This window comes from Clinocottus analis, unplaced genomic scaffold, assembly GCF_023055335.1.
Source record: "Clinocottus analis isolate CAN_PGR_092001 unplaced genomic scaffold, fCliAna1.0.p SCAF_21, whole genome shotgun sequence".
Taxonomy (NCBI): Eukaryota; Metazoa; Chordata; class Actinopteri; order Perciformes; family Cottidae; genus Clinocottus; species Clinocottus analis.
In genome coordinates, this window is record NW_027175943.1 from 2,672,182 (window position 1) to 2,699,790 (window position 27,609).

General features: G+C 43.9%; 1 protein-coding gene across 1 annotated transcript; it reads right to left on the bottom strand.

Annotated features, from left to right (window-relative positions):
• Positions 1–49: 49 nt before the first annotated feature.
• On the bottom strand, positions 50–27,397 carry LOC137791998 (uncharacterized). Its single transcript, XM_068587324.1, has 35 exons — positions 27,207–27,397; positions 16,152–18,396; positions 14,610–14,671; positions 14,284–14,316; positions 13,899–14,093; positions 13,390–13,748; positions 12,872–13,110; positions 12,461–12,595; positions 12,202–12,300; positions 12,028–12,065; positions 10,823–11,742; positions 10,326–10,421; positions 10,202–10,236; positions 9,882–10,034; positions 9,653–9,784; positions 9,456–9,494; positions 9,155–9,280; positions 8,934–9,063; positions 8,574–8,744; positions 8,444–8,478; positions 8,193–8,354; positions 7,932–8,066; positions 7,535–7,573; positions 7,295–7,435; positions 6,986–7,080; positions 6,792–6,815; positions 5,954–6,494; positions 5,689–5,751; positions 2,101–5,529; positions 1,903–2,011; positions 1,490–1,612; positions 987–1,274; positions 772–888; positions 563–684; positions 50–450 (listed from the first exon to the last, which is right to left on the bottom strand). The coding sequence occupies exons 1-35, from the start codon at positions 27,380–27,382 to the stop codon at positions 388–390; spliced, it is 10,869 nt and encodes a 3,622-aa protein (XP_068443425.1). The 5' UTR covers positions 27,383–27,397; the 3' UTR covers positions 50–387.
• Between the last annotated feature and the right edge of the window lie 212 nt (positions 27,398–27,609).

The window sequence follows — 27,609 nt, forward strand, 5'->3', positions numbered from 1 at the left end:
GAAAATAAGCAGAAATGAATGCAAACAAATTCTGTTTATACTGTGTAAATACTGTGGTAATCGTTTATTGACGAGTAGATTAGTTAATGTGGCATCTTGTCTGCTTATAAACATCCAAATGTAAAACAAGCAGAGCAAGGCACCAGAACTGTAGTTGTAAGGAGCTTGAAATGAGACGATACATGCTAAAATATGAATTATTTAATACAGTAACCTGTAGATGTATAAAAAAAATAAGCTTCTAAACCAGCAATAAAGTTGACCAACATGGCTTATTATACACATTGATTTGTCAACTGAAGCTGCAGAGGTTTTACTCGTCCAGCTTCACCGCTGCCACATTTTTGACAAATGAAAAAACAAAAAAAACAATTAAAATTGTTGGAATCAATCAGAAACGCAGCCTTGAGAACTGCTCGATGGTTTCTCTCGAAGCTTCTGGAAATGTTTCTGAAAAAAAGAGAAGGGGCAGAGAACACAAATAATGAGGCAAAGCATGTGCTTTACTGCATTTAAGTTTGTGTGTGGTGGTTTGTGCACGTGTTTTGTTTGTGTTACGTACCTTCAGGTTGTCGTAGTGTTTCTGGCTGCTGCAGTGTCGGTCCCTTGCAGCTCTCTCGTTCAGGTAGAACATAGAGCACAGATTACAGAAGAACCCCGACTTGGGGACCACAAACTGCTGACCTGAAAGGGGAGAAAATGAAGGTGAAACAGGAGGATGGAAAAAGTGTCTGCGTCTGGTGTCGGTGCGACGACTTGCACGCGTCTCACCGAGGGGGTTGTTGGGATTGAATGCCGGCAGTTCGACATCGGCGTCGACGCTCGGAGACTGAGAACGAGATCGCTTTGCTGCAGGTCCGCCGGTCTCCCTCCTCTGTTTGCTCCCAACTAGAGAAGAGAAGGAATCAGAGATCCAGAAATCATTTCAAAAGATCACAGTGATCTTTTTCTTAAAAACAGTCGATTATTCTTTTAGATCTCTGTACCTTTGTCCGGCCTGCTTGGTCCTTCCTCCAGCGTCTGGTCCTCAGGATGCTCCGGCTGCAGCTCCTGTCCAGCAGAGGCAGCGTCGATGTCGGCTTGGCCGGCTGCTTCTGCCTCCAACTCCACTTTCTGGATCTCCGACCGGCCGACACTCGACAACGTAGACGGATCTTTGTCGAGTGACGAGGAGGCGTCGAGTGCAGTCGGAGGGAGTACGTCAGCTGGCTCCCTTTCTTCTTCTACACTCTCGTCTTCTGCAGCCACTTTTTTCCCTCTGGTAGATTTCCTCACTGTGGTAAAAGACAATGAATCGGTTGAGCAGACAAGTGAAAGGGAAACCGCTAAATAATACTCTTAAACTAACGAGGAGTTTGGCTCCAAACTGAAGAACCTGCGGCTGGTTTTCAGGCACAGAGTTCCAGGTTGTACCTCCCAAACTGAGCAAAGTGAACGAGGCCCCTGATATGCATAAAAAGGTGTAAATATAACTGTGTTAGTGTCTCACCAGGGGTTTGTCTGCTTCTCTTCTTGGCTTGTCCTTTTGTCCTGGTTTTCACCGCTTCCTTTTCCTCCTCTTCATCCTCTCCCACCTCGTCTACCGTCACAAAGTTCATACTTTCTTCTAAAGCTGGACAAAAAACAAAAACAGTATTAACAGTTTTTATGGTAATTTACCATATTGATTCAACGTAGACTTGATTGAGGCTTTTTTCTACACTGATGTGAAAGTGATAACAGATGTCTACAAAGTAGGGGAGTCACGAAGTCGCCCCAGTCGCCACCAACATGCTTTACCAGACAAAGTGATGGAGACACGAAATAATCTAGGTGGTGATAAACGACCGTAGTGGAATTCAAAGTTTAATGTAAAAATATAATTTCAATCGATATTCAATTTAGAATCCAAATAACTCATACCTGCGTCGTCATCGTTTTTGCGTTTGGCAGATCTCGGGGTTTCCTCAGCTTGCTCTTCAACCGGCTTCTCTTCCTCATCGTCGCCAGCTTCATCCAAAGTCACTAAAGTCTAAAAGCAGACACGAGGCATCTTGAACCACCGGGATTTGTTGAGCTTTACATATGTAACTTCTACTGTGTTAAAATATTGACGTTTACCTCTGGGTTTAAGAAGTTCACCAACTCCTCCTCCTCCTGGCTTGGCGAATGGGGATCCAGTGGGCTTTGCTCCACCTTCCCATCCTCCTCATCCTCTTCTTCTCCAATGAACTCATCCAGAGTGACGAGTGCCTGCAGCTCTCCCTCCATGATTTCCTCATCCCACTCTTTGCTGTCGGACGCTCTTTCCTCTGCAGCATCATCCGCTCCCACCTCATCCAGAGTCACCATCTCCTTGGGGTCTACCGCCACCGTCTCCTCCTTTTCCCTTGCCCTCTGCTTTTCCCTCCTCGATCCTCGCCCGCTGCCTCCTCCACCTCCTCCTCCTCCTTTACTGCCGCTTCGGCTCCTTCGCTCCCTCTGCTCTGACTCCCTGGTCCTCCTTTCCTCCCTCTCCCTGGTCATCCTCGCCCCTCGCTCCTCGGCAAATTGCTTCTCTTTCACAGCGACTACTTGCTTTCTCAATTCTTCCTCCTCGGTCGCATCGTCCGGGTAACTCTCCTCTTCCTCGCTCACTTGGTCAAGGTAGTCCTCCTCCTCGCTCACTTGGTCCAGGTCCAGAGTGCTCGATGCGTCATCTTTCTCAGGCAATTTTGGTTTGTTCTCCACTTCAACGTCGGTATCACTCTGGGATTTTAATGTCTGCATGTCTGGTCTGGGTGTTTCTGTAGTTCCTGAACATTCTGCAGCAGATGGTTCATCACTTGACTCTAAATCATCAACTATCTGGTACAGCGTCTCCTCTTCGACACCCTCTTCGGTCTCTTCAACAACAGTGCCGGCACATATTGGTGTGTCTTTTTCAGCCGACGACTCTCGTTTTGAAGAAGTTGTACCTTTCGTCTCGTCCTCCGTGCTCTTCTGCTGTTCTTGAACATGATCGTCATCCAGGGAATCTATAATGCAGTACATCGGCTCGTCGTCTTCCTCCTCATTTTTGGGCGACCCTGTGGGAGATTCACTTCTCTTAGTTTGCTGGTCAATGTTTTTCAAAGTTTCCTCCTCTGACTGTTCCGTGTGGGGCTGTTCGTCTACCGCCTCGCTCTCCACAGAATCAAGAATCTGATATGTCGCCTCCTCTTCGTCCGTCACAATCATCAATGCGTCTTTGTCGCTCTTCTTTAATGTTGAGCCAAGACTTTTTTGGGTTATCTTAGTGTCTTTCCTTGGTCTTCCCCTTTTTCTCGGAGCAGGCCGATCATCCTGAACAACCTTCACCTCGATAGAGTCGAACACCTCATTGGTCGCATCCCCCTTACTTAACTCACCTACCTCACTCTGCTCTGACGGTATGCTCTCTTTGGGAGGAACTCTCTCTTCTGGCTTTGGCGTTCTTTCCCTGTTTCGTTCCTGTGACTCTCCGCCAGGCGTTTGCCTCCGTCTTGGTAAGGTGTCCACCGTTGTTGTTTTCTCATTTGGAGCCTCTTTCTTCGGTGGTCTTCCCCTTTTTCCTCTGGTAGGTCTTGGCATTGGTTCATCGTTGGCATTTTCTCCGTCTACAGAGTCTAAAATCGTGTACCTCACCTCCTCTGGTTTTTCAGACGCTTCTGTGAGATCCAATGTGATTTTATCCTCTTTCTTTCCTCTTGCACTTCTTCTTCTGCCGGACGTTTCTGCGATAGGCGCATCTTGAACCGGTTCGTCTTCAACAGAATCTACTATCTTATAGACCACGTCCTCAGTGACCTCTTTCTCGGTTTCAGAATCTCTTGCAGTGAGGTCCTTCTTCGTTTGGGTCTCGTATTTTTTAACCGCCCTCTTTGGTTTCTCTTTCTCTTCACTTTTGGATGTGGTGGTTGTGGAGCCACTCCTATTTGATGGTTTACCATCTTTTCTAGCAGTCCCACTCCCTACCTTTCTTTTTCCTATGTTGCTGGTCGTCTCGAACTCTGAAGTCATTGGCTGATCTTCCACAGAATCAATTACCTGATATGAGTCTTCCTCTTTCTCCACGGGCTTAATATCTTCTTTAGAGATGTGGTCAATGGGAATTCCAAGGTTCTGGTTGTTGTCTTCCGCTGAATTAAGATCATCAATTGAATCTAATATCTCAAAGGTTTCCTGTTCCGTAGCATCACTGTCTGGGTCTTTTAAAGTGTCTTTGTTGTCGGGGTCTTGAGGAGGCTGGTCTTCATTTGGACTTCGGCTATCAAGAATATCCACATCTTTGAAGGCATTGCAGGACTCTGCAGAAAGCATATTACTTTTGACTTCCTGCTCTTTTCTCTTCTTCCCATCTTCCATGTCCGGAGTGTGTGTACTACCTGTATCGGACACCTGGAAAGTCTCTACATTACTTGTCACATGATCCTGAGACAGTTGCTTCACTGAAGAACTGTTATCTTGACCCAGGCGACTGTCCTCTTGACCTGTAGCTGCTTCGCCTTCGACAACACTGTCCGACACTTGTAGAGAACCACCAATTTCCGATTCCTTATACTCCGGTGGGCAGGCTTTGACTTCATCGTCAACACTGTCAGAGATCTGAACGCTTTCCTCATGCAAAGCCTGGCCTCCTTTCGGTCCACTTGGCTGTGCGTGGTCCTTATCATCCATCGGTTCATCCGTTTGATCATCAAGTGAATCCAGGATTTGATAACTTTCACCCTCTTCCACCTCTGTATGTTTGCAAAGATCATCTTCTTTTCTTTCATCTTTGCTTTGCTTCTGCTCTTCAAGTGTGTTGACATTAAAAGCAATCTCCAGTTTCTGGGCGTGGCTCAACTCTAACCCCTGTTCGTGTTGAGTTGGAGGAATCTCTGATGATGTTTCCATGTTTGTCTCTGACTTAACAGCTTTTGCAGCAATGCTTTCTGCTGGCACGTTTAGGTCAGACTTTGCCACGGTGCACTCTTTTTCTTCAAGAAGCCGCTCAGAACGACTTTCAATAGAGATCATTGCTGCTGCTCTACCTTTTGTTTCACGTGAAGCGGAGGATGAACAGGTACTTAAACTGGTGGATGCTTTGACTGATTGTGTTTTGCTCCGTTGTGTTTTCTGACTGGGGGCAGAAGGGGTTTCAGTCGACAGTGGAGAAGAAGAGGGGGAGGCCTTACAGGCACTGGCAGAGGCGGAAGGTTTGATCGAGGATTTGGAAGGCTCAAATGAGTGCTTGGACCTTTTTGGTGACGCAGAACCCGAAGAGCTGAAGTCTTTATTGTACTTGGATGAGTGGGATGAGGAAGAGGTCTTGTATTCTTTCGAAGACCTTGTTGAGGTCTGTTTGCCAGCAGGCGCTCTTGAGCTTTGCCTCTCTCTTCTTGATCTGGAGGACTGCTTGGATGAGGAGGTGCTGTGAGGCTCGGGGCTCGTGTCATCCCCGTCATCGCCGACTTCGTCAACAGTGACAAAGTCTTCCATGTTGAAATTTAGCTCATCAAACCGACAGGTATCCGACGAAGCAATGTCATCTGTGGAATCCTCCTGACCCTGATTAGAGAATAAAGAAGTTCAATCATTGAATCAATTAATCTGTTATCTTCTTCATCAAGATAAACTTAATACAAATAAATACATTGATGACCCAATAATTTACTGCATATACTTGTTCATCTAAAGACTTTTTGGGAATAGAAAAAGGCCGGTAACCTTTCTTTGTGGTGCGTCTTCAGCCGTTGACGGTCGAGAGCTTGTGTTGCTTTCGCTGGGGATCTAAAGAGAGATTTCCCAGATTATTGTCATGTGAAATAAACTGGAAGATATTCATCATGTATGGTGGAGAAAATTTTAAAATCTCTGGTATCAAAGTAACAACTTTTAAGAGACCCGAGGTAACATTATGTTTTGATGTTTCAACTTGATTCATCTATTGCCATATTTAAGTGTTGAATAAAATGGAAAAGCCAGGCCTCACCTCCTTTTCCTCACTCTTGGAGCTGCTCTCTCGGGTGAGCCTGTGGTTGCGAACTGCCACCGTGATGGCCTGGAACATGTCTGCATTAATCTGAGGAAGTTCAGGATTGACTTCAGGAATGGGTTCAGGGGTTTCTTCAGCTGTGTCTGGTGGGTCAGGACTTGAAGCATCTGCGACTGTGTTTCCACTGCTGGCTGCAGAGGGCGAGGTCACATCAGCAGTAACCGTCAAGGTTATCGGTGACTCCTCTTCCTCTGCATCTTCATTTGCCTCAGGACCAAGAGTGGAGTCCTCAGCCATCTCTGTTGCTGGTTCTTGATCGTCCTTCTCTATCGATAGGTCACTTGCAGCAGCAGCACTCGGTTCTGCTGTGATGGGCTCACAAACGACGGATCCACCAGAGTCACTGGTTTGCTCAACAGGTTCTGGCTCAATAACCGGTAGCTCAGACAAGGAGGGAGGGGTTTCGGCTTCGATGGGGTTCGCTTCAAAGTTCTTGATATCACTAGAGTCTTGGAGACGTTGTTCAAGGCTCTTCAGCCTAAAATCAAAAAAAAGGAGTTCTTGTCACATTATAGCTTAAAATGCCGTAAATTAAATGTCTGAGGTGTCTCCACAGATATAGCAGACTTAAGTTGAACAATGTCGACACACAGAACTGTTGTCCACTGAGCTTGACATCTGAACTGATTGATCTTTAACTCAAGGATATGCGTGTGCATTTATCCAAATGTACCAACAGCTAACATCATGTGAAATCACAACAGCCATCACATTGATTATTGTCATGCTTTGTCTCTCTCATAACCGGGCAAGAATAAATCAAAGATGTACTCACGGCTCAATATTTGTCACTTTAGTCCTGGAGAGAGAAAAAGAAGAAGTTGGTCAGTTTAGTTGAGATGAATTAAGAGTACAGTAACACAAAGATAGGCAACCTTACGAATGTTTGGGGAGACAAAGATTTGAGTTACTAAAAAATAACTCAACCCGATTTCATAACCCTAATAATAAAAATGTAAAAACACTTACCAAGCTTCAGGGTTTTCAAAGCAGTCTGGTAAAAAAGTTTTGTATTTCTCCACCACTTCTGATACAGCGCTGGAGTCCTCCATCTCAATGCATATCTGAGGTAGAACAACAGTCATGGACGACCAGAGAGAAGACAAGAGAGGAGGGAGAATGACCACAGTTATCTCGGAGCAACAGTTCATTATATGATGAACTGGGTGCTGCTGAATTCAATACTTTTAAAGACTTTCTCAGGCCTGCAGATAGCTTGACATGAGGATTCTCTCAACACTGTAATGTGAAAAGAGCATCATGTTTGTGTTCTCGTACCCGGTTGGCGAGCGGCAGGAAGCCGACGAAGGGCGCAATCGACGCCACCACGTCCATGACCACTCCGATGACATCCAAAGATGTCTCGGAGGTCTCCACGCACAGCAGCCGCTCCTCCAGACCCTTTGACTCGGGAACTCCCTGAAGAGCAAGAAACAGTTGGAGTTCAGGACCAGAGATCCACAGACGAAGAGCTGCTTCCTCTTCAGGAAAGGTTTACATCAGTGATTATGGACTTACAGCGTTGCTCCACTTCATCAGAGTCGAGTACATCATCTCCTGCAAGAAGAGTAATTGGAAAAGTGATTGGAAGAACCAGCTGTCAAACTCTTACAGAAGCTAGTCAGAAGAATATTCATCTTTTCTGACGCGAAAGACCTTCAGTGTTGTTCTTTGCTCTTCTCTCAATGAAGAAATACTCTCAAGTTCCAATAAAGCTGATGCTATTGCTGGATCTATGCTAACCTCTGTAGAAGACATCCATGCACCTGCCAGCAGCTCCTTTGAGGACGCTAATTGATTTGATTGATTTGGCTTAAGGCCGGACATAAAAGCATTATTTTAGGTCTGCGAGGATACATATGCTGCATGTGATCGCAAACTACAGCGCAAGTGAGGTTATTCCTGGTGTCCATACCTCAGTGGAAGCCGGATGTATTTGTTCCAAGACAAAGTGCACAGTGAGAGAGGTTTGGGTCACAGAAACTTCATGTGTGAGGTGATCTCGGACAAAATCGCAGCACGAAGTCCAATCGGGGAAAAACACAAAGGCCTGGAGACGAAGAGAGGAACGATAGGAAAGGGAAAACAATTCAATTCAATCAGTTACATTTCGTTAATACAATTGCTCTAACAAAAATGTTTGTCTCTGTCAAAGTCTGTGGTTTCTACTGCTCACCCTCCTCTGCAGAGGTAAGACCACCACGTTGTAGTACAGGGAGTGAAGGTTCTTCTTGGGGAAATACTGCCAGACCAGCGTGGCCACGTCCTCGTGCTTGTAGTATCCCGCTGGCAAACCGGTCAGCATGATCGTTGGGAACTTGGCGCCACAACTCGCCTTCTGGGAAACACAAGGTTCAAACCCATGACTAATGGATTATTATTGATACGATACATATGATAAGAAAGTTTAACAGAAATTGGTCTCACCTCAATGTCCTCCAGATTGTGGACTGTCAGGTGATCTTTGGAGTAAAAAGTGAACAAAAGCAAATACAATTACTTGACTGAAGAGGTTGGGACACATTTGGCAGAATTGGTAAAATAATTGCTCTCTTACTTGGGATGATGAACCAAGGACTCGTGGTCGGGTACAGGAAGGGGTGACTCTTCAGCGTGACCCAAAATGGTCCAACGGTGTCTGCCGGGATGCCAAATTCCATCGAGGGGGCGGTCGCACCGGTAACAGCATCCGCGATGGGAGGTATGGCGTTCTTGGGCACTTTTGATGCTGCAAAACAACAAAAACATGTCAAAGAGTTCTGCCTCCTGCCACTTCGTCATTTATCCTGTTAGCTGTTGGTGTGAAGTTGTCATTATCGGCATGAGAATTCTTGACTCGTCGTAGCGGCCTCAAGTTTCTCGAGACAAAGTGAACGATTGCGCCAAATTTTGAGAAATTCCCAAAACAGATACTTACGTTGTAATACTTTGGGGTCAACGGTTGGTATCTTCATCCTGTAGATTTTGTGAGCAGGGGCGTGTCTCAACAAACTGTACCAAACCCCGAGCCGATCCGCGTGGCAAACGGAGCCAAATTCTACAAACACCTGGAACACGTGAACATACGTGACAAGTAAGAATGACAGGAAGTCCTTTTTAAAGCCACTTAAAGAAATACTTGGATGTGTTTGTTTATACCTTGTTGAGGAGAGGAAGGAAGTTATTGACAGATTGGATTTTCCTCAAAGTTTGTTTGAGTTTCCAGGTCTCACTCCAGGAAATGTTCTTGATGTAGACAGTTTTGGATCCATCCCCGGTCACTCGCTGCATCAAGAACAGGAAGTGAACATCCGAACCAAAGGTTAAAAAGAGCACACAGACACACACACAGTTTTTTAAAGTAAAAGACAATATCTTAAATAATTAGAACGTATTTTAAAGCCTAGCTTAGAAACAGGAGATGCAATTGAGTTTGTATGTGTGTGGGCAAAATACTTACATACTGCAAGAGCTTCATCAGTGATTTATAAAAAGAGAACTGAAATAGAAACAACAGAGAGCATTTTTTAGAATACAAAGATACGTTTTCACAACCTATCACACTCGTCTAACCAATTTACTTGTTTGTTTCTCTCGTATTGAATTACCTTCTTCTATAAAAACAGTAAATACAAAGAGAATAGTGTCCTTGCTTACCGGTGCTAAAGTTATGTTGTTCGCAAGAACATTGAAATTGAGTCTCTTCCCTTTAAAAAAAATGGCCCTTTTTCCAGAAGAGGCCTTCATGACGTTGACCACATCCTGGACTTCCGGCATGAAGACGAAGGCCTGAGGAAAACAGACACCAACATGTATTACTACTTCTATTTACTTGTGCAAGGTATTTTTTCACATCAGAAAGGTGCAATTAATAAACCAAACAAACCATGCACGTCTGGGGAAGAATGTAGATGTTGTCTTCTGCATATTGAAACCCGAATGGCGTGAGCAGCTGGACGAGGTCGTCCTCCGTGTAGCAGCTGGGGCTATAATCCGGCAGGTTGGTGATGTACAACTGCTTCTGGCCAAGTGTCAAAAACTGGGAAAAGGAAATGACGCGTTAGTCAGGATTTTAAGGAGCGGTAGATTCATTGAACAATATTACAAGGACGAAAGAAGAAGAAAAAAAAAAATTATAGCCACAAAAACACCTGGTCTTTAAAGTGGAAATACAGCACTTCATACAAGTGATTTGAGGAAACTTACCCTTGGCGTGAAGCAATTTTTCAGATTGAAGCACGCTGTGAAGGAGAGACAACAAAAAGTATGAAACACAATAGAGAAAGACCGTGAAATCAGACAATCTGACATTTTTTTTTAACTTGCTTACGTATTTTGTATGGAATCGGGCGCTTTAGGATCATCTCCCCACAGGTTAGACCACCAAAAGCCTTCATGGGCAATACGGCAACTGCTGGTTTCTTTACTGCAACAACAGGATCCACAGAAACATAATTGTTATGCTTCTCACAAGAGATATTTGAAGAATTTCCAAAATCGAAATTCAATTTTTCAGCTTTGGCGATATTATCACTTTACACTTGTGCCTTGGGGACAATGTTGCCTCATTATCCAAAGAGCTAATATTGTTCTGCAAATGTTGATGTCACACATGGGCATATAGCTCACATGCAAGTGCCCTTAAAAAGTGAATTTAAAAAAGATGCAAAATCGAGACCATGACCTCTGACCCCAGAAGGAAAACGTTGAAAAACTACAAAAATACATTGCTGAAAAGTTTGGATGCGAAATGTATAAGGTCACATCTGGTCATCTGGCCACACTTCAACATGCGTCACCATCCATTCAAAAAGGTGTCCAACATACCTTTTTTCATTGGTTTGGTGTTCAGCCCTCCACCCGGCGGCCTCGCCTCCAGAGCAGATCCGGTTGAGCTTCCCGCCGCCTGCTGAGTCCCCTGTGAAGCCTCCACCTCGCTCTCCGGCCCCTGAGCAGTGGACTCTGGCCCTGAGGAGGTGCTTTGCTGGAGGTGCGGTGAGGCTTCTGTTGGCCCCGCGTCAACTTCAATGTTTGGTGCTTGACTCTCGTTGGATCTCGTTGAACTTTCTGCTGCTGAACTTTCTGCTGCTGAACTTTCTGCTGCTGAACTTTCTGCTGCAGCCTCCGTGGTTGTCGGTTTTTCTTCGTCTTCGGCACAACTTCCAACTACCATGGGCTCTTCCACTTCAACTCCCATCTCACCGACCTCCATTGGGTCGGCGTCCTTTGCTTCATAAGGTACTTTGTCAAGTTCTTTCTCAGCAACCTCGGCTGTGTCTTTCAGCACAGCTTCTTGAACTTCGGATTCAGATTCTTTGACGTCACACTGAAGAGTCGTGGACTTGGATCCTGGCGATATTTTTTTCTTTACCAGGGTCTTTCTCACAGGTCCCTTCGCAAACAACTTTCCCATTTTTCCCATTTTATTCCCAGGCAATTTTCCTGCTTTCCCCATTTTATTCACAAGCAACTTTCCTGTTTTCCCCATTTTATTTATCAGCTTGGCTGAGACGATTTTCCCCTTTTTAGCTAAGCTGGTTGCTTGAGAGGCAGTTGCTGCACTTTTCATAAGTTTCCCAGGTGTAGGTCTTTTGGCTTTAGCATGCGACAGTAGAGGCTTTATAGGCACTGCAATCAAAGACATTAAGGGCGGAGGGGGAACAAGAGAAGCAGGTGTTGGGAGAAGGATCTTTTTCGTGGTAGTGGACGTGGTTGGAGGTGTGGAGACGCTTGACACGGCAGGATGTCTGTGAACACAAGAAGAGTTGCATGAATCATAGAGGAAAAAATGTAGAAATTCAAGGTTCAAAGCAGAAAGTCAATGTCACGGCTTCAAAGGGTCTTCATTATGAAATACTGCTGTACTTCACGGGTTGAGATCCTGAAGTGACTTTTACTTAAAATTTCCCTAAAAGTCACATTTTTCTCCTCTTAGGACACACATTCTGGCAGCAAGTGGACATTTATAGTAATATATTGATAAAACAGGATCATGATTGTTAAAAAGAGGTCTGTGTGAAACCATATCTTACTTCTGGGAAGGCTTCTTCTGCTCTGTAGAAACAGTTTCCTGGAAACAAAAACAATTAGACACGTTATCTTAAAAATGAAATTAAAATGGGACTATAGAGTCCTGCTGATAACACTACAAGTGACAAATATTATTATGTACATTTTTCCAGAGAAAGAAAGACAAAGTGTAATACCTCGTCTCTGACCACATTGAGTATAAGCCCTTTGACATTGAGGGTCTTCAAGCTCTTCAATTTCTTTGCGTCTTCCTCTTTCTCGAATATCACATGTGCCTACATGTGCATACACACAAACACACACACACACACACACACACACACACACACACACACGTTTGATTGTCAAGAACAAATTTAGCCAACAGCACTATATTTTCAAAACTGCATGAAAGGGGCAAAGCATTTGCAAATATAAGCCTCTCTCTTTACATACCTTGTGTTTGGACCGGTACCTTACAAACGACTTGGTCTTTCCAAAGACCTCCACAGCAGCCAACAAATCATCATGAGGGATGAAATTGAAAACACCTTCCAGAGTCACCTCAGTTGGTTGGGTAGATCTCTCAGACTGAGCAGAGAGGGGAAAAAAAACACAAACTTTAGACTAAATATAATGCATCTGGGTTAGTTGTTTTACATCAGGGACCATACGATGTACAAAAATACAGTCATCTCAAAAAAGTCCCTGAGCATTCCTGTCATGTCCACTTTAACTGGACTGTTAACCGAGTGATGACGCAAAAAAGTATAATTTACAATGAAAGAAATTACCAGATGTTAGACTGTATGTTGCCAAGTTTCTCTGGTAAACCCATTACACACAAACTCTCACACACACACTAACCGTAGTCTTTGAATGAGAACTTGCTTTGCTTTGCAGGCTGGGAGGTGCTTTCAAAGTCTTTTTGGTCGACTCCTTCTTTGCTGTAGAGGACGAGGAAGAAGACGAGGAGGGCTTTCCTCCAATGGAAGCGCAGGAGGAAGATGATGAGGACTTCATCTTGGCGAGCTCGGCCATTAAGGCAGGAGCCAGAGTTTTAACCACGGTCTCCAGGTCAGACTCATTGGACAGAGACTGGACAGCTAGAGGGACGAAGACGAAAAGACCAGTGTTTGGTGGTTAAAAAGTCTCATTCAGAGTCTCTAAGAAAGACGAAAACATTTAGAGTTAAGATCATATTTAGTCTGAAAAAAACGTTTTCTCTCTGGTTTACAACATTTGCATCTGAACCATTGAAAAGGGCAGTAATCTGGGTACTTGTTAGATGGCGATTGTTTTTCAATAGACGTAGGTACGTTCCCACTCAAAATAAGTCTTTAAGCATGGTGTTAAGTCGTTAAAATGTTCTCAGTTTCTCAAACCTGATGTTTCCAGAAGTTTCTTAACCAAGCTGTCGGTGCTGCTCTGCTTTCGTTTGGGGGATCGTCTCTCTTTGCTCCTCTTTGATGGCGACTGTCTCTCGTCCCGCCTCCTTGATGCCGCAGACTGTCTCTCGTCGGTCCTCCTTGATGGCGACTGTCTCTCTCTGCGCCTCCTTGATGGCGACTGTCTCTCGTTACTCCTCCTCGGCGACGATTGTCTCTCGCGGCTTCTTCTTGGAGCTGACCATCTATCATCCCTTCTCCTTGGCGAGGATCGTCTGTCGGGGCTCCTTGAATGCGACTGGCAGTGGGTAAGAGTAGTGCGGGCATACCATGGGGAATTAGAACGAGACCGGGACCTGGTAGGAGTACAGATCAAAGTTAATGACAATCTTCAAAATATAGTTCTCAAGGGGTGACAAATCCAAAAGAGGTTAAAATGCTGACGCAGGCATTTTAAAGGTTCTGGCATCACAAGTTGCTTCTTTGAGAATGTATGCATCACAGACCTGCGAGTGTATCTGGAGCTGGGCGGCGACTGTGATCGGCGACTGTAGTACCGACGGGGACTTGGCGAGCTGGAGTGGGAGCGAGAACGGGAGCGAGAACGAGAACGGGAGCGGCTTCCATGTCTGGCTTTCTGACGATGCGGGTAAGTCTGTGAAGAGGTTGACGGCGAGGCCTGGGCACCTTTGACTGCAGCACTGGAAAGAGCAATGGATGTGAAATGCATTAAAAACGATAGGAACAGGGTACAACCGATCGCGGGTGCAACATGTTTGATGGATCCGGATGGATTTTAGCCCTGAATTGGTCAAATCGGGCAAAACTTTGATGAGAGGGGGGGGGAACAATAAAAATGCCTACAGTGTCGGCTGAGCGTAACAAACTTACCCGAGTGCAATCTCACCATCCCAATCCGGGTATCTGTTGAACAAACAAACAAATGAAACACTCGTATTAAAAACAGCAAAGGGGCCAAATTTGAGAAAGGTAGGCAGTCATCAAGCAGTTAGATATTTCGGTAATGCTTCTAATGTCAGATAGCATCAAGGAATAGTACAAGTTCTGCAGAACATAACAACCAGAGGAGGTACCTTAAAGAACTAAATATGAACCCTAACAGAAGTTCCCAACAATATAAGTTCAAGAAAGACCCTTCGAGACACAAAGATCTTTAAATCAAGGAAAAGTTCAAAAGAAAAGAAAAAAGAACTGACTGTTTTCGAAGGGATTTGCAGTTCTCAAGGTGAAGACTGGAGTTCTGGTGGGAGATCCAATCCTAGTATTCGGAACAACAAGTACAGCGTTAGAAAAGGCTTCCTTATCATCAAACTGCTATCAGCATGAACTCATCTTTGTGATCGTCTGACAGATTATTCAACTTCACAGCAACCAGAAACAAACGGTTGAGTCCAAGTGTCTAATTCTTCTGCTCTTGTGTTCAGATTGTGGCGAACGTGTTGATAGTAAGAGAGTCTTAAAAAAAAAGAAAAAAAGTTTAATCTGGTTTCTTTCAATCTCCAGTCAACAGCAGTCATTTCATTATAATTACAGCAGACTTTGATCAACTTCCGAGTTCAAGAATTTTCAAGAAATATAACAAATATAGAAGTACTAGTAACAAGCAACTAGAATGAAGAGTTCTTCTTTGGGTTCTTGATAGTGCAATGTCTGGTTCTTCAGTCTGGTTCTTCATTCTTGCGTCAGAAAGTTTCCTGGAGTACGTTGATGATCATCTCTGTAGAGGTCGTTATCAGGTGTCAGGATCAGGGCAAACACACACAGGGGAAACCTGTGGAGTCGACAGGAAGATGTGGGGGCTGGCGGTTCCTGGTTGTTCGATTTGTAATGCCGATTGTGTGGTTCGTACGATGCTGGTGACTTCAGGCGAATGATTGTGGTTGGAATATTTTTGGGATACGAAAAGGGAGATTGACTCCACAATAATATTCCATATGTACCAATATTACAAAATTGTATCTACTGGCACATATTAAATTATTGCAAGTAACAGAATGTATTACTGATAGTTCCAATAGTAAGAATTACAAATAAGTACAAATTATAAAACTAATGATGCATTGATCTAACTTTAATATTGGCCGATACGGAGGACCAATGTTGTTTGACTCACTGTCTGGAAGTCAGTACAGGCATCAGTGCATCTCTATATACAACTAACCACCGTTTCATAGTATTTTAACGACATATACACAATATAGGAAAAAAGCACAAAAAATAAGAAAGAAGAAAAACAGTCCTCTTCCATCCTCCTCTGATGCATTAGTTCTTCAGAGGTGCAGATTCTTCCTGGTCAGGTCTTCTAAGCCTCCGGTTTCTTTTTCAACAACCGTCCCAGAAGTTAGCCACATTTTTATTTAAATTATGCTACAGTCATTACTGTAAAAGGTAATAGTCTTATACCAATTACATTCTGTTTAATCTGTCTAAACTAGACTATGGTGTACTAACAAGGGTTTTAAGCCAAAATCAAACACTGTGAACTGAATTACAGAGATCAAAAACAGTTGTGAATTGCATTTTTGATGCTTTGTTTTTTTGGTTTACAGTACATCCAAAACATAACGTAAAGAAGAAACGTATCGCCCTCAAACCAAATCCATCAGTTTCCACAAAAGTTTTAAAATATACAATTTGAAAAAGAATTTCAGAATGAAAAATAACAGACATTTTAGATATTGGAATAAATATCCCACAGTTTCCGAAAGGAAGAGAACAGAGTGCAGACTTCCACTCACCTTCATTTGAAGACATTCTCTGCTACACAGACAACAGGTATGTGGAAAGATTCTTGGTGAGGCCGCTGCATAATCATGCATCATGGTCTGTGTTGGCAGGCCCTTGAAGGCTGCAGCCTTTGCCGGAGGCGGCCTGTTGGAAGGTGGCATCAGATGAATGAGGTCCATCAGGTCTGGGATTGGCTGAGGCACAGCAGAAGGACTAATGATGGGAGGAGGTCCACCAGGAATAAACACTGGACGTTGCATGTGAGATGGAGGGGGAACCGATTTTGCAGGGGGGAAAAACGGAGGCCAGATGGCTTGTGATACTGGCTGCGTCTGTTGCTGCTGCATGGGCTGCATCTGCTGCTGCGTCTGCTGCACTGGCTGCTGCACCGGCTGCTTCTGCAACTGCTGCACCGGCTGCTTCTGCAACTGCTGCACCGGCTGCTGCGGCGTCTGTTGCTTTTTCATCTGCTCAGCAATGGTTGACCCTTGTCCGGAGTTTTTACTCAAGTTCTTATTCTGACGGGTGTCATTACTGTCAATGACCACAAGGCCAGTTCTGTTGGGATGCACACCACGGGTCAAATAGGCGGGTTGTTGGGTTTTCGCAGTTGACTGGCGAACTGGCTCTGGTTGTTTCAATGGAATGGGTTTGGAGGCTTCAGGCTTGACAACTCTGATGTCTGTGTCTTTCAGATAGACGATTTCTTGGGTTTGCAATCGTTTAGTCTGATCATTGCTTGGGGCAGCCACATAGCTCAGTGTTGAACTGTGCGGAGAGCCGAAACTGGAAGCAGAACTCGCCTGGTCTCGACAAAAACCCAAGGCACTGCTTTTCACCTCTGTTTTTTGCAGTGGTTGTAGACCGTGTCTGCTACTATTGTAAGTGTCCGGTGGCAACATACTTCCACTGCCACCACTGTTATCTCTGCTGCCACTGGTCCTTCCAATCTCGTCTGCAGCCCCTCCAGTATATTTGCCTGTATGTCCATAGTCAATCACATTACTCAGCTGGAGAAAAGCCGATGAAATGTCCTCCTGGCGTACCCCTGCCCCTCCTGATTGAGTCGTTCTGGTTGGTTGGGGTTCGGGGCAGGGTTTTGACTGAGCTGTAGTCGTAGCTCTTTTGGTCTTCTCAATGCGGATTTGCCGCAAGATGAATGGCAGGTTAGCAGGGGTGATCTGGTCTTCGGGGTACGAGATGAGGTGTTCCAAGTCTTCTTTTTCCAGTCCAAAATGCAAAAGGATGTTAGAAGCTGATTCAGATGTGTACTTATGTTGAGTGGAATCGGTAAGGGCCGCAAGCTTGTCCGGAATGGATTTGTTAAAATCGCCCAACCCTGGAATGGACAGCTTATCACGCTCCGTTTCACTGGAGGCAATAAACCGACCACCAGCACCGCTTGCATAGTTAGACGAAGCAGGCGATGAATAAAACGTATTGGGTTCATTGACAGTGGGTCTTTTGTAGTTAGATGACCAGTCCGAGGAGCCTTTGCCACTTTCAACTCCCGGGTATCTCTGTCCGAGAGATGCAGAGGTTGAAGACATTGGTTGAGGGTAGGAGACCATCCCTGTGCCTGAGGAGAGACACTCCCTTTGAGTGCTTGTAAATCGAGAGTCTATGGTCTGCTGATGCGCTGGTTTGCCAAGAAGCCTCACCTCCTCTCTGGCTCTACTTATATGCATGTCAATAGATCTTTCAATGTTCTCGTCTATTATGGTCCGACTTTGTTCAGGAGGCCTGTAGCTCATCGACTGAGGCAGCAGCAACGGAGGTATTCCCCCAGAGTTGGAAGAAGTCCCAGAAGAAGATCCAGAAGAGCTGAAGCTGGATCCAGGTCCAAGGTGAGAAGGGGCCATCCGAGGGTCCATCCCTGCCTGTCCACTGGGGAGTCCATACTGCCCATGGGTGGCTCTTTGGTTCCCGGAGGCATAGGGGTTATACAGAGGATGGGACATGGTGTTTACGATCTTCAGAAGGTTAAGGAGGTGGATGGCCGCAGCAGTTGGGGAGGGGGGTGTTGTGGGTATGTAGGCAGCAGGTGAGTTGGGCGTCAAAGTCGCAGCTCGGCTGCCAACAACGAGAGCATTGTTTATCTGCGTCACTGCTAGCTGGGCTTTCAGTTGAGCCAGCCGCAAGGATGCAGCCTGCTGGCCAATCAGGAGCGAACTCCTGTGGAGCCCTCCAAGTAAGGGGCTTGTTAGGGGCCGTGGAGTGGGAGAAGATGCACAACTCTCTGATAGCAATGCAAAGCTGAAAAGTGAAAAAACAACAACAACAAAAAACAAAGGATGGGGTTATTGGATGGGATTGAACTTCAGCATCTTGGATGGGTTAAATCGATCATCTGGATGGTCTCTTCTTGAGTCGTCCACTCTGGTGCAGTCGGAAAAACGCATAAATTCAGTCTATTTCACTTTAGAGTCTTCACTAGCAAGAAAGAACAGAGGAGGCAAAGGCAACAAAATGTCGATGATAGAAAACATGGTAACTGCTGTAAACAGAAGATATCCAGAACAGACACAAACTCCTTTATTTTTGTTACCATGTTTATCTCTGGTGGAAACAGTGTATTGAGACTGGCATCAGCAGACAATGCACATTGCAAAATGTAACAGACCAGAACCGCAATTTCAGGTGGTGACATTAGATCATATCGAAAGAATTAGACAACCGACCTGAAAAACTACTAATACAAATAGTAGTAAGTAAGTAAGTAGTAAGTCATTTTGGACACACTGTATGGCTCGCTCTGTACTGTTGTCTCAAAGACAACAAATTTACTCAAAACTAACACAAATAAAAGCAAGTTGAGAGTCACCGAGAAAAACAAACAAAGACAAGTGGTACGGCCCAAATTAAGGCTCCATCTACACCAATACCTTTCTGTTTTGAACTAGGGCTTTGAGGGTGTATACAGGAAGTTACAGAAAATAATAGTATGATTCTTCAATTATAAAAGGTCTAGGTTGATTCTAAATATCTTCCTCTATATACACTCAAACAGACTAACTTTTTCAGTCCAAATAAAAAACTGCATTTCAAAACAGAAACGTAGTAGTGAGACGTAACCTCGAGCAAAATTAGCCTAACATCTGGTTGGGGGGTTAGTGGCAGTGCCGGGTCCAACGCCCCCGCCCCACTCTGGAAAAGAACAATAACAGCAATTCCAAAAGGTGTATCTGTGATATCCTTCCCCTTTGTTTTCCAAGTCAAGTTGAGGGAGGCAGCACCATCAAATCAAGGGCAAATTCACAAATGTCACTTTGCAAACAAACAGAATGCTTTGCATTTTCCAGCTTTATCCCATTGTAACCATTATATCAGGCCGGTGTTTTTTCTTTTAACATCGTGAATGTAACTTCCAATCAAGTTGCTGCACCCCTTTGCCTGGACTCTTCTGGGGTTCTATACAGATGTTTAGCCCACGCTTCATTTTTTAAACACTTATCTGGGGTTCAGTCAAATGTTTAAAACACTTCAACACAGATGTATCTTTCTCACTAGTTTCTGGGAGATTCCCTCCGACTCACAGACTGCATATAAAAAGTGGATTTTGGTTTGTGGACTGCCGTTATAAAGCCTTGAGTTTTGCAGATTTTGGCATCACCATGAAGAGATGCAGGAATTGGCTCTGGTTGTGGCAGCTACCTGTCAATCACAGTAAGCCCGCCCTAAAGCATACTGATGTATGGTCTTTTTGACTATAATTGGGCCATAATTTACTAAATGAACATCATGCTGTATTGAAGAAAACTTGAAACTAGAGATTGAGACATAAACTCATGTTTACAATGTTTACTAAGGGAATAAATAAAGTGACAAGTAGTATTTTCCTCATAGACTTCTATACAATCAGGAGTCGCCCCTGGTGGCCAGGAGAGAGAATGCACGTTTTAAGACACTCACATCGACCTCACTCGGCAGAACCGAAGGTCGCTATCTGAATTTAGGGAATACCATTAAGTTTACTAACTTTATGTCATGCCTTTGGAATAACTACAATGGGCCGTTCTCATTTCCTAATGTTGTGCCTAGTCAATTCCTTTCCTCGAGTCCTTCGACCTCTCAGAAAGGAGATACGGGAGGAGGCGAGGAGAGTAAACGTCATGTCAGCCTACAGTCAGTATGAAAACATAAGCATCGGGTGAATGTCATCTTACATAAATGCAACAGTTACAGAAAGTAACCGTGGTTTGAGATCACACCTGTGTGTCACGCCGCTTTTTTTTGTTTTACGTGTGCCAAAAACACCCCTGCAAAGGACACACAAGTGTTTCCTAGCTCCTCCGGTAAGCCTCCTCAATCCTCGAGATGCATCGTAGGAAATTAGGACGAGATCTGCTTCCAAGCCGGAGGATCCAGGAGACACAACATCGGGATGTATACATGAAGTTATAAACGTGTACTCGCTACACACAAGTGCTCTTCAGACCCTCATTCTGGCCAAAAAAAGAGCTAAAATGACTCAACTGGCTGCGCGTGCTCCTGCTAACAGGCCCCTAAACGGAAGACTTCACGAGGAGCCCGGAAACAAACAAACAAACGTTCAACACGAGTTTCAGACGATAAACACGAAGTAGAAGCGAGGCGTTTTTGTTGTCGCATACCTTCCGTTATTTGTGAGTATCTCACGTCTCTGGTTTGTTGGGCTTCATCTTCGGAAAGTCAGTCTGGAGTCCGGAGTGAAGCGGTTTCTCTATATGGCGGACACTTCCGGTTTTGGTGTCACGCCTTCAGAGTAAAAGCGCGGACGTTACAAGTGAAATAACAGTGAAATAATAAGGTCCTACAATATATATATATATATATATATATATATATATATATATATATATATATATATATATATATATATATATATATATATATATATAATATTCTAGATTTTTCAATTTACTAAATTATCAATTTTTTTAAAACTGCGGCCCTAACCTTGAAGAAACTTTTCCCTCAAAACATAATCTAGAAAACAGTTCAGTTTTATAGCAACGTCTTTTTGGAGGAGACTGGGGTTGCAGTATATGAGCCGTTACTCTTTCAAAATATTTATTTTTGACTACTCAGACTGCTGAATCAACAGTTTATCAAAATATGACGATGAATATTTTTAATAACGGATCTTTCTCAGTTGGGGATTGCATCAAATTAATAATATATCCACTTTATCCCTTCCCCTGACCACAGGGTTTAACACCTGACCGTGACACAACAGCTGACCGTGTGTGTGTGCGTGTGTGTGTGTGTGTGTGTGTGTGTTTGAGAGAGAGAGAGAGAGAGAGAGAGAGAGAGAGAGAGAGAGAGAGAGAGAGAGAGAGAGAGAGAGAGGGGTCTGGAAGGGGAGCTTCAGCCAAAAGATATTTATTTTAGGTTGTCATCGCTACCCTGACAGAGGCTTGTGGCGGTGACCTCACCATAAAGTACACACACACACACACACACACACACACACACACACACACACACACACACACACCATATGTTATTATTTGCTTCCTCTCCCTTGAATATAACCTTCAAATTACAGTGTATCTTTGACCCCCAGTGGAATATTTTTGAAGTACTTTATTTTCTGCTACATTATATTTGTATTCTACGTCTCAGAGGCAAATATTGTACTTTTATTCTAGTACTACTCATAGGTAGATATTGTACTTTGTATTCGAGTGACATCTCAGAGGTAAATGTAAAAAAATACATTGTCAAAAAGCTCTTGTTCTTCTTTGAGTAAGTAAAAGTCATACATTCAAGTTTTACTGATGTAAAAATAAACTATATATTACTATAAACTATTTAAGAGTAATGCATGTAATGCAAGGTGAGATCCTCTCCCATGATATCACTTGTGACTGGAGGTAACCTGACCCCAGATCAGTGACGACGGGCAGCGCCCGCCGTCGAGACCGACGAGGAATGTGAAATCTCAAATTACTATCTGTCTTCAACGGGGGGATCTTTCCATAAAAAAAACATGGCTTCTATTTCCTCAACGTGGCAAAATAAAAAAACTTGGCAGGGAAGATGACAGAGGAATGTTTAACCCTCCCAGAGGGATGGCTGTCCAGGTGCTGCTGAGCAAGGCACTCGTGCTTCAGCAGTTAAACTAACAAGCTACTAATACTGAAAGCTGCCGTTTCTCACTAGAAGTCAATGCATCATGCAGAAGTGCCTTAAACCTACGTTCTCTCTCCTGACCACCAGGGGACCACTCTGGTTGTATAGAAGTCTATGCTTCATGTGTTAAAGCTGCATTCTCTCTACTGACCACAAGGGCGCGACTTCTCTGGTTGTATAGAAGTCTACGCTTCATGTGTTAAAGCTGCATTCTCTCTCCTGACCAATGCATCATGTAGAAGTGCCTTAAACCTGTATTCTCTCTACTGACCACAAGGGGGCGATTTCTCTGGTTGTATAGAAGTCTATAGAAAATGACTCTACTTTTGTTATTCCCTCAGTAAACATTGTCAAACGGACAATATAAATATAATTTTTTCTGCTGATTGGGCGTTTTATTTCCTCTTTGCAGACGATTACACTCATTCATCGTCACTTTGCAGACTTTCATTACGGTCATTAGCCGCGGTGCGACACCCAAAACCCTAATCATCGGCCTTTTAGCTGCACACCCGGCCTCGTTGGCCTCACAGCTTGCAGGTTATGTGGTCGCCGGCGGCTCCTGGCACTCCACCGGCCCTCAGCTTCACGCCCAGCGACAGACAGATGGGTGTCAACCATCACGCAACAGGGACAGGGAGTGCACCCGGTAACACACACCGGACACACCGGCGGTGGCACATGTCGGGGTCATAAATCTCTCCGTGAAGTCGGTGCCTTGATACGCCTCGGCATTTTTTAATGGATGATTTGAAGGAGATGAAAGGGGACGAGGGCAACGGGTTAATGTGGTCAAAAAAGCAGATTTCTTCAGACTTTCTTTAAGGAATATCTTTGTATATATAAGCTTCTGTCCACTTGTTATATTGTTTTGATGTCTTTGAATAAAACAAACAAAAACATATGTCCTTAAAAAAGACAATGTATAAACGTGTTTAATCCAACATCTGTGCTTCTCGTGCTCCCATGAAAAAGTAGAAATAGGCCAGTTGTGATCATGTTTATCCTAATTGTAAGACATACTAACCCCATTTTATTTAGAACCAAAATATTGTCCATTAGTTATTAAAATAATGTGCAAAATTGTTTCTTTTTTTTGGCAACTGATGCAAACAAAAAATAAAAAATATTCCAGAAATAACAGATCTAAGCGATCAGCTCATTTGTGAAGCACATTTGGGGAAGGACCTTTTCACGGGCCGAGACGTTCCTGTGAGCCGGCCCGCTCGAGTTTCATTCAATTTGTCCACACCCTGTATCGGCTTCCCTGTGTGTGTGTGTGTGTGTGTGTGTGTGTGTGTGTGTGTGTGTGTGTGTGTGTGTGTGTGTGTGTGTGTGTGTGTGTGTACAGCGAGGAGCAGTTATCAAGAGGACGTAATGAGCGTTGATGAAAATAAATCCCGGCTTAAGCAGAGAGATGTGGTCACTCAGCACCACAAGACCTCAACGTCTGCATGTGTGTGTGTGTGTGTGTGTGTGTGTGTGTGTGTGTGTGTGTGTGTGTGTGTGTGTGAGAGACATGGTACTTCATGATAAGTATGTTCCAGTGCCCTCCAATATAACCGTGTGATGTGTTGGTGATGATTACTGAACATTTATTCTTTTATATAGATTCATGTATATCTAATAATACATAAACAGTGTGAAACCTCAACAAGGTATTTTCCTTAGTTTCATTTTTAATGAATCCTTATACATTGGTGAGGAAGTATTCAGATCATTTACTTTGGTGAAAGTATTAATACCACACTGTATGAATATTCCAGTAAGAGACCTGCACATTGATATATTGAAGTATGTAAATTTAATCAGAAATATTACATTATATGTATATATATATATATATATATATATATATATATATATATATATATATATATATATATATATATAGAGGTGGTAGAGTAGAAGAAGAATGTGAAAAACACTCACGTAAAGTATCAGAAACGTGTACTCGAGTACTTCACTGGAGTAAATGTACTTCTTTTCCACGTCTCGGTGGTTTAAAGTTCCTTCAAACGCCAATTCGGCGATTATTACTGGAGCCGCTACGTGACGACGTGACTGTAGGATCTCAGAAATGTCTCCTGACCTCACGGGGAGTTCGGGACGGACAGCTGAGGGCGACAGCGATACCGCATCATGCGGCGATGTGTCCGAGGGTCTAATTTGAGTTACATCATCACACCTCGGCTTGATTTACAGCCAGGGAGTGATTTTTTTTCCTCGCCGTCTCGGACGCCGCGATCCGGCTTTAAGAGATTCTCTATTTTAGGAGACTGAAAAAAGATAGAAGTCAATGCTTCATGTGTTAAAGCTGCATTCTCTCTCCTGACCACCAGGGGGCGACTCCTCTGGTTGTATAGAAGTCAATGCTGACTGGTCGATCTATACAGCATCATTACGTCACTTCTCCGCATTCCAGTCATGCTAACTTCCTGTGCTGCTGAACTTGAAGCAGGGAAACCAGTGAAACCAGTAAAGGGTCAGAGGTCAACAGAGAGACACAGAGAGCGGGAAACAGCACAATGACTAAAGAAGGCGTTAGAGATGAAGAGAGAAGACGATACGATGAGCAGAAGTCACAGATGGAGGTGAAGCAGCAGCTGTTCTCTCTCTCTAACACAGCTCACCTGTCACGTTGTAAAAACTGAGACCCGCTCAGACATTTACGAGGTGTTTGGTCATATTGTGAGTGTGCACTGTAGGCTAAATGTGTGCGTGTGTGTGTGTGTGTGTGTCAAGGTCAGCGTGTTTTTGAACTCTTCCTACAGGGCGTTTTAGCATCTTTCAGCTCGTTAATTTCTGTGTTTTTGGTTCACTTCCACTCACTAAAAGAGCTGAAGAGACACATATTTAAGGTTTGACTGGCACACTTCATGTATTATCTTCTTGTTCCACCATCTTCTTGAATGGTTTAATGGCACCAAGGGCCAGGTTAGCAAGCAGGCATCAGCTTTTGATTGCTAAAAATATGTTTTTTTTAGTCTGTAGGAGACAATGCAGTTTATGCATCAGCTAAATAATGAAAATGTGTCGTGTGTGTGTTTCAAACCAGCTCAAAGATGCCAAAATGTGTTTATTTTACTACTGACTGCAACCAAGGGCCAAGAATTAGTTATCATTATCGCCTAAATCTGACTTTTCTTCCCTCACTAAGCTGTTTTTCTGCCCAAACCTAACCAGACCTGAACCATAGAGGCGTTAGATCTGAAAGCCTCTACCGTGTGGTTCTGGAGGGACACGGTGTTAACACTGTGCCCGAGACAAATCCTCCCGAAGGGACAATAAAGTTCATCTATTTATTTAATTTGGAGGACTTGTTGGTTAACGAGCTGTGAGACCCACGAGACTCAATCTGCTGGCACGGACTTCACAGCTTCAGCCACCGATGTAAGGCGGACGGAGAGGTGCCGGCGCTCTATTACAAGTCTTATGGGAGCAATAGAAACCCCCCAAAACCCCTCTATGTGTGTGTGTGTGTGTGTGTGTGTGTGTGTGTGTGTGTGTGTGTGTGTGTGTGTGTGTGCATCAGATGGCGGAGCTGTGATAGAAACCTGAAAATAGAGACCAGGAGGACCTGGAGGTAAATCAGATGGACGCGCTGCGTAAATACTCTAAATCCAGCCGTCTAAACCCTCAGAGCGAAGCCTCGCCTCAGACCGGAGCTATTTCACACACACACACACGCACACACACACACACACACACACACACACGCACACACACACACACACACACACACACTCACACACACACACACTGTAATAAACGCCTCGTGAGCATCCCGGCTGTTAGAGGAAAACTATTAAAAGCTTTTTTTGGAATTAACAGCTCAGGACTTTGTCCGAGCAACGTTCAGCAAGAGTCTAAAAAAACACGACTCTTTTCAATATCAATATACCTGGTCGTTACTTTTTTACATGAATTGATAGTTTGCTCAATAAAAATGCCAAAAAATTTTAAAAAATGTGGAAGTTTCTATCCAAGAGAAGTCTTAAAATGTCCTTCAATGATTCATCGTTACTTTCTGTGTTTAATTCATCTCCTGGTGCAACATCCAGTACCTTTAAGTACGTTTAAGTACTTTTAAACACATTTTTATTCCATCTGAATATTTAATATTCTTCTTACTGTTTAATTTTCTTTATTACTGTTCTACTGTTTACTTATATTACTTGATTTTTATCTGTATTTACTTGTGAGCAATGCTGCTGTTGTCCTGTAATTCCCTCCCTGAGGGAGTAATAAAGGATTATTTTATCTTATTTTACAGTTAATCCGTCTCCTTCCTGAAGTGAGGGTATGTTTGTAAGGTTGTGAGCAGGATTACAAACTCAGATTGTCATGAAACTTGGTGTCAGGACACGGACGAACACATCTTTACTTCTCTTCGAGTGCTCTTCTACTTCTTAGACTGGTTTTAATGGTGCAGCTTCCTCTGGGATTAATCAATCAATCAAAAGCTAACGACGAAAAAATATGTTAAAACCACTGAAGTAAATATCTAGAAACCTCAGGCAAAATCCAGCGATGTGTCTGTGTGTGTGTCTGTGTGTGTGTGTGTGTGTGTCTGTGTGTGTGTGTGTGTGTAGGTATTTCGTGTATGTCTGATATGCATCGATGAAGAAAACTTTTAAAGCTTTGGATTTAGACGCATGAGGCACCCACCTACACGCACACACACACGTACATACACACACATACGTACATACATGACACTCAAACACACAGTTGTCTTCTTGTTTTAGCTGCCGGGTCAGCGAGGTTAATCCCACAGGACTATTTCACACTTGTTAATTGCCCCAAATGCTCGCGTGGCCAGACAAGAATGCGGTCGCATTCGGGGACGAGAAGACGATGGGTTTTCCTCTCAGCTCCGCAGTGGAAACAAAAGGAAGCACAACATGTCTTTATCGATGAAGTGAGGACGGTGTCTCTGTCCTTACCGGCGTGCAGGGTCGGTGGCGGTGACGGCAGCGGCACCGTCAGAGACGCTCCTCTCGGTCTTAGCGGCGACCGAGTCACCGGCGCCGGTGCTGATGCTGAGCTTCTGGGTTTTGGGGCGACCGGCGTCCTGCGAGGCTTCTTTTCCTCCAGCATGGCCAACGATACACGCAGACATAGGAACAACACACACACACACCTTTACTCGATGGCTTTAATTACACACACACACACACATGTCTGATTGCTTTCCTCGGGAAGCATGTCAAGCTTCCTAAATCCAAAAGATAAATCCCATAAAATGAGGTAAAAAGTTTTTCAAAAAAAGAAAAGATTGCTTGTCTCTTGCTCTTTTTCTACAAATATGAGTTTTATACAAAAATGTAATTCAAGGAGGAAGATGGA